Source organism: Papaver somniferum, chromosome 7 (assembly GCF_003573695.1).
Source record: "Papaver somniferum cultivar HN1 chromosome 7, ASM357369v1, whole genome shotgun sequence".
NCBI lineage: Eukaryota > Viridiplantae > Streptophyta > Magnoliopsida > Ranunculales > Papaveraceae > Papaver > Papaver somniferum.
Genome location: NC_039364.1, coordinates 14,757,892 through 14,765,639, shown reverse-complemented (window position 1 = coordinate 14,765,639; position 7,748 = coordinate 14,757,892). Strand labels below are relative to the sequence as shown.

Here is a 7,748-nt window from a genome sequence, read left to right as displayed (position 1 = left end):
AATCAATGGATAAACAATTCAACAAATATCACTTTATTGAATCCCAAAAGAAGCCAATTCTCGTATTTACATTAAAGATTCTTACGAGAAGAAGAGATTGTACTATTTAGAGAAATAACATAATAATACCTACACTTTATCTCCCTTATTAATCAAAAACAGAGTTATTGGGGTTTAGCTTGTTATTGGGACTCTAGTAAAAGTCGATTTAATGGCAATTGGGTTTATTTCTGACTTCAAGTTTGTAACCCCAGGTAGGTGATCATTGTCTCCCGTATATCCATGGATTTCGATTTGCACACGACAAGCTGAACGATGAACATAAGGTGATTTGTATCATGAAATATATAGATGAATATGAATATTACACATTTACTCTAGGGAGTACCAGACCATGGAGAAAGATGATCTTACTCACTTATCTCGTAATCGAGATATATACATTATTAATTACTTCTAATGCTCATATATACATGAGATATATCTTGATCGATCAAGGAGGGCAGCGGAATCCATGTCGCAAACTAGCAACCCATACTTTCTCGACGTCCTCCAGTGTTATTATCGAGTTTCTATCACATTCGTGCGCGTCCCAATTTTCCAGTGCGTGAACTATTCCTGCTACGCGCGATGTGCTCATGACCCTTCTTGGCAACCAGTCCCGTGACACATGCATTCCATACTGTTGTTAATTTGGACGATGTCACAATTCGTTACAAACTTCGAGTAAAATACGTACAGAAGTTTTCTTTAATTACCTCGCAAGAATGAATGTTTTCTAATGCGGGTGGAACTGTCATTGCCGGCGTATTAAAGTAGACACAATCTTTACGCATATTCTTAAAGCTCATAATCCATGGTGGAATTTGCGAAAATGGGATGAAGAACGTCCCTGTTGGTGCATTTCTCTGATCGTCGTCATTAAATTCGTCACCAACCAACCACATCTGCAACGAACATACATTATTTGACAACTTAATCGAAACTATGAGTTTTGGACCGGCCAAATTGGTGGCTTCATACTTGTACCTGATTATGAGCATCAATTGTAGTTGTGGAAAGGATTAAATTACTGCTAATGTCCGAAGTTAATGACATTGTCGTATCCATCATCATCATGGTCTTCAACTTCAAGTTGAGATTTTCAAATTCATCCATACTTGTGACAATTACTTGGTAACCTTTTTGACATAAAATGCAGGCAACTGTATATGCTACTTTTGTGAGTTTCCCTCTCATTGTCACTTGTCTGGCTCCATCGGGGATAATGTTGGTGATGTTGTTGATCACCAGAGCAACAGTTAAGCTACTTCCATCCACAACTCTAATCTTCAACTGAGGGTGTTTTTCTAAATACACCTCAACATTCTTGTTCAGTTCTTCATCCTGAATGCAACATTAACATTAACATATGGTGAATGGCTGAAATTTGTGAGGCTGGACTATATGTTGGCACTTGGCACATTGGGTTTTAAGGAGCCATATTATGAGGGCCAAGCTTGGACTAAGAGTATATAATTTAAGAGAGTAACTTGCCTGGTTTAAGAGACCTAAGCTGATGACATTGACACCAGCCTTTTCAGCTTCTAGTATGGCTTTCTCAAGCAAGAAATTGATCTTCTTCCTTTGAGAGGTTAACTTATACTGAAACAACACCAAATAATTCTCAACATTGATGCTTCAGAGCAGTTTATCAAATTCTTGTTTTTGTTACTTACTTGGTAAGCATATTTTGGTACAACCCATGTCTGGAGGTTTAGTCCATTGAAAGTGTTCCTCTCAGCAACAAAAGAACTGATGTAACCAAACAAGAATGAGCACAAATATGTCAATGGCCATGCAAAAATCAAATACCATTTGGTATTAGGATTATATGGTTTCGATGCTAAGGAGCCGAGTCCTGGCTGTAGCTGATAGATTGAGTCGAGTGTTGTTAGATGTGTAAGATGAACAATGTCTGGTTGCTCATCAGTCCTGCTCAGTGAGGTTTTATACAATTCACCGCTAGACGTGTCCATGGTTCCATATATGAGATCATAGATTGGCATGAATAATGAGTAATTTGTACGGAACTGAGTGTGATGAAGGGAATGAAACCTGCATGTTGAGCAAATATTTACTGACAAATCATACTGAAAAAATTCAGCGCCATGATAATAATCATCTGTCGACGAATTACTGCAAAATGACACTTACGATGGAGTGTAGAAGAGGTACTTGAGGAGGGGAAAGATGCTGTAGACATATGATACTGTGACCAATTCAAAGTTACAGTGACCCAAGTAGTTCATGAAATCAATATAAGTGATGTAACCACCAACAGCTACTATAGATACTGTTCCGGTTAAAATCACTGTTATAATTGGTATTCCAAAGAGTATGAAATAAATGACATGCTCCGCAAATGGATGCGTAACAGCTGCATCACAAATCAAAAAAAGTACAAACTTCGAAATTATCAATTAGAAAACCAAGTGCTTATTATCAACTCATGAGCAAACGGCCCCTTTCCCATATAAAAGAGCTATTGATAGAGAGATTAGTGAGCTTACATGTGACGGGCTCAGTGACAATGGAAGAGTGATGGTGAGAATGGTAGTGAGAGTAAAGAAAATGATGATGTAAAGCTCGGTGAAACCAATAGTATAGGAATTCAACTGGACCCATGTGAAGTAGAATTGTCATAACTACACCATCTGCTTTCCAAAATGGAATTGGTGAATTCACCTTAGATGCAGCTAGTAGCCATTTATAAGTCGAGTAGAATATAACTGCAGTGAATATGATATTGTCATCCCAGTTACTTTCTCTGTCAACTTGTTCAAATTCAATGGGCTTGTCGACTATCCTGTTCTTGGCTTTGGTAGTTCTAAAACGAGAATAGCTTATCCAAATCTGGGCATGAATTATCCTCCACAACAGAAACGGGAATACGTTCCAGTATATCCTAGTGCCATAATCCCTGCTGTTGTTGTTGCTGCCTCTTAATCCCTCTGCTTTTGTAAATATTGATTTGATCATCATTTTCAACGCAGTATACATGCTATCCACCACCCACGGTGCCAAAACTAAGTACTTTCATAATCATCAAACAAAAATTTTATGAACAGATATGTTATAGGAAATTGAGTTAACAGAAAGGCATCAATATGTAAAGTACCTTGAGCCTATTTCCAAGATGTTTCCATGGCCAGTCAGTGAGGATGCCTGGTTTACTAGCCATTTGCTGCTGCGAGCGTACTGCAACCAGATTTCTTATGTTCCGGTGTCTTTGGCGTGTACGTGTATAAGGGATTAGGGACGTTTTGATTTGATCAAATCAGGCCTCAAAATGACGAATAAAAGTAACCAGTAGACAATGGGGTTACTTACTTTATATCGTGTAGTGCCATTATTCTCCCTGTAGGTGCTTTTTTATACTTGGGTACGTGCAGATATTAGGTCATATGCTCGTCAAGGATGCAGGTCATATTAACTACCAGTCTACTACAAAAATATACTCCTACTTATGGGAAAATGTAATATACAATTGGGCTTATGGATATTCCGCAAAAGAATTTATGGAGATGAATGTATAACGTATCCGAACCTATTCATAAAAGTTATTCTCCAGAAGGTTAGGTTACCGGTTATTGAGATAGTATAAGAGTTTGAAGTGTGGACATGAATGGGTGCTTGATTGCAACCAATATCTCATCAACTGATTTTCCTCGACAACCATTAATTCTTTGATTTCTTTCCTTCCTCGACAACCATTAATCCTTTCATTCCTTCCCCTTCATTCTATATCCTCTCATTAAAATCATTTTCAAGAAGGTTAGGTTACTTTTTATAATAAAATTGTTAAGTTCCAAATGTTTCCTTTTTTGGCAAACTAAAACTTCATCTTTTCTTCTTTTTATCGGTAAAACTTCATCTTTATTCTCAAGAAGATTAGGTTAGCTTTAGTACGTAATTTGTAGGGTTATAAAGTTCTAATGTTTCCCTTGTCAGGCAAACCATAACTTCACCCGTTAAACTCATTCCCAAGAGAGTTATACTCCATTTAAGGTTAAAGTTCTAATGTTTCCCTTATTGGGAAAATTTTAGTAAGTAACTTTCTTGAGAACTGGTTAGTAAGGTTCATACTACAAGAGAACTGTTGTTTCAAATTCATATGAAATTTAGTTAAAAAAGTACATGAACCAATTCATATGTACGGGGCTCCTTTTGCAATATTCTTAACATTGGGCATCAACTATCAGTTCTATGAATGTTCAGTAATCAGTGACCCCAACAGACCGTGAGGTATATGTAGGGACAGAATATCGCACGACACATTTTGTTAGTGTGTGAGATTCATTCATTTCCTTAGCGTGCAAGAACGTAGCAAGGGATCTGAAAATAGGGGGAATATTAGTTATACCCCACTACATATTAGCTGTCAACCACTATATAAACACCTATATAAAGAGAAAGGTATGAGAGAGAAAGTATGATCAAGAGAGGGAGGACACATTTGTAAAGAGAGAAAACAAAATTTGTATTGTTATTATTATCTTCTTCTTCTTCCTTCACCCGAACCACGTAAATTTGTATTGTTATTATTAACTTAGAGCTCCAAATACTCATTAATGGAGTCTCAATGTAATCCAAATGTAATTTCAACAATCATAGTGAACCCTAAACCCGTGGATGTAGATCACATTGATCGAACCACGTAAATCTTGTGTCTTATTTTGCATTTCCATCATTTTTATCTTCATTTTCATGTTAAATAAGTTTAGGTATAGAAATTGTTAATGGGGTGTTAGTTGTGGGATTTACTGCAACTGCATTTTGGCGCTCGAAACAGGGAGGAGTAAAGGATTTTATCCTACCTGCAACAAATCATACTGGATCTACAAAATTCCGGGGAAAAAACCGAAGTTTCATAGAAGAAATTACACTTTCAGGGAGTACACATCATCAATAATTTAAAGAAATGAAAGGAGTAAAAGAAAAGATTAGTTGTAATCGTGAAAATCTAATCATCAACAAAATTGTCCTCTTTTCATTTTTGGGGCACTTCTGGAGAAAAAGGATTGAAAATCTAATCATGAAGGGAGAAATCAGCAGAATAACTTGTACGAATTATGTTATTTTTTGCAACCGTGAGCTAGAATAGTTGGTCAGAGATTCAGATTGCGAAACACAACAGTTCACGGGTTCGACTCTTTGGTATCGCACATATTTTTACATACTTTCTTCGCAGAGATATGAACTTATATACCGCTGAGGAAATCTATTTCAGAAATGCGATGTAGTACAGCTGATCGAAGTTGAAGATAACGAGTTTGGATTCGCACACAGTCGAATCTCACCTCGCACACTTTTTTCATATTTTTCTTGAACTTGAACTACAAAGGCAATCGCACAGGTAGACTGAAGTTCGTACAGTTGGTCAAGACTAGGAAATCACACAGGTAGTTCGTGGGTTCAAGTCTCGCCCACAACATTTGTCTTTGCAGCGCGAACATTTACGGATCAGTTCTCCCAAGCCCACTACTTCATCGCACTAAAGTTCATTTTATCGCACCAAGCCCAATACCGCTTCAACTTAGCATTGTGACAATATACTTCATGCGATGTTTCTCGCGCGAGATTGACCACGACAACAAATCACATGAAAGCTAAGTACAAACAGAGTTTGGCACAATTGATGAACGGTGTTGTGAACAAGCTTGTTGACTCGAGTTCGAATCTCTCTCCACACACTCTTACTTTTTATATATTTTCTACAACTTCTTGGAAGAAGAAAAGAATAAGAGGGTGGTATTATGCATTTATTTCACACAGAAGAAGTCACACAGATGGTTAAACAAGGAATATGCAAGCGGCAGATTCAGAGTTCGAGTCCCACCTCCAGCATATATATTTGCAGATTTCTTCTACTAGATCAACACCAATAAAGAGGCCAAGGAAGAAATAGAAGCGAACAAAAGGAAAGTGATGACAAAATACAAACAGAAGTAAAGACTTGAAGATTTTATTTCTTCCTCAGAGATTCTCTTATAACTAAGAGACGGAAATAAGACCTTAATAGAAGGCATCATAGATAAAAACTCCATTAGGGAGGCTAGGCATCCGAAAGTGGCGTGCACCCTAGTTCACATACATGCAAGAGGCAAAAGTAAGACCTAAAGCACGTCATATTCGGGGAAAACCTGGTAAGCATGACTCAAGGGAAAGCCATACCAACCCTGGAACTTGAGTCATGGAGATTTGGGGTGAGAAAAACGAAAAAGCCCATCCAGGAAGATGCCTAAATCGAAAGATTAAGGTAATAAGATATTCCTAAGGATCGCAGAAACTCGATCAGGGCGCCGAGGTTCACGGTTGAGTCAAGAGTGCGGGGGACGTTGGAGCCTACTTTACCACTCTTGACAAGTCCTGACTATGATGCACTCGGTCCGAAGATACCCCACTTAGGGTGCAATCTCGTAACCATAAACCTTATCGGTGGAGGGAAAAGAGACTGCGAAATCAACTGGTTGTTGTATTACCGGATGGGAGGAGCCAACCTTAACCCGATAGAGGTAAGCCTCCTTGAAGGGGAAACCAGGGGGAAGATAAGGACGGATCCCTCAATTAGGGAGCTGAATTGTGTCAAAAGACGACAATGTCATGGGGCTTCTACTCACGAGAGTACTTAGGCCTGTCGCATTATCGCATCTAGATATCCTGAAGAGGAAATAATACTAGAGTAAGATAAGGCGAGATCAATGGGTCGGTACACTACGGTGTAAAGACGTCCTACGATTTCGTCGCACAGAAAATCAAAGACAGGCAAAATAAGACCTTTACTTAGGAAGAAACAATAAGACCTCCAGAGAAAAGAAAAATATGCTTGTTTAACTGAACATTTATTTTGTAGGATATTCAGAAAAGAAATAGAAAAAGTACATTCGCGCATTTGTTTCTTACAAGACATATAACAAGAAGAATTGATAAAGAGTGGATAGACTGCGAAGAAGATCGCATAATAAATGTGATTGAGGCAAACCCAAAGAAATAAGGAAGAGAAGAAACAATAAGTGCGCGAAGATGAACTCTTATACTAAAGACAAAGCCAAAGAAATGAAGAATGGAAGCAACTTGAAGCAACATCAACATTAGAGCGGCAAAATAAACTAATTAACACAAACATTATCTATACATTACATTTAATCAACAATAGATAAGTATTTTCATCATATAAACATCACATCCTCATCATGAAAGCATCGCATAAACATTACATGGCATAAGCATCGCATACACATATCATGGCATAAGCATGGCATACACATTTCATGGCATAAACATCGCATACATATCTCATCCAACATTTTCTCAAGGATTCCACCCCTCATAGATAAAGAACAGAAGAAACTACGGATTACCAAGAAAACATTTTTTGTTCTTTATCTTCTCGGATTAGAATCATTTCCAAAGAAGACGCTCATTCATGAATAACAAGAATCCTCACCAACAATGGAGTAAGACATGTTAAAGAAACAACCACACTCAAGTTCAACATCATCTCAATTACTCCAATGCCGAGTAAGCAGAGGCAAAATCGAAAGCAAATGAATCGTTCCATGAAGAACTTGTGATCAACAACAACAATAATTTCATTTAATTTGTTCGCATACTTCTTATACTTCTTCAAGGAATAGTAATTTCGCATGATTAGTTCGCAATACTTCTTATTCGCATTCAAAGACAGATACTTCTTATATTTCGAG

The 7,748-nt window shown here is 37.6% G+C and overlaps 1 protein-coding gene across 4 annotated transcripts; it reads right to left on the bottom strand.

Annotated features, from left to right (window-relative positions):
* Nucleotides 1-316: 316 nt before the first annotated feature.
* On the bottom strand, nt 317-3,369 carry LOC113296001 (protein ECERIFERUM 1-like). Of its 4 annotated transcripts, none has more exons than XM_026544326.1 (8): nt 3,161-3,369; nt 2,553-3,075; nt 2,197-2,419; nt 1,719-2,097; nt 1,537-1,644; nt 1,030-1,386; nt 759-947; nt 317-682 (listed from the first exon to the last, which is right to left on the bottom strand). In XM_026544326.1, exons 1-8 carry the CDS (start codon nt 3,221-3,223, stop codon nt 494-496), a joined length of 2,031 nt encoding a protein of 676 aa, XP_026400111.1. In that variant the 5' UTR covers nt 3,224-3,369; the 3' UTR covers nt 317-493. The 4 variants fall into 4 exon arrangements, with proteins under 4 accessions (XP_026400111.1, XP_026400112.1, XP_026400113.1 ...); XM_026544327.1 differs by having other exon boundaries at nt 317-661; XM_026544328.1 differs by having other exon boundaries at nt 2,553-3,043; nt 3,161-3,298.
* Between the last annotated feature and the right edge of the window lie 4,379 nt (nt 3,370-7,748).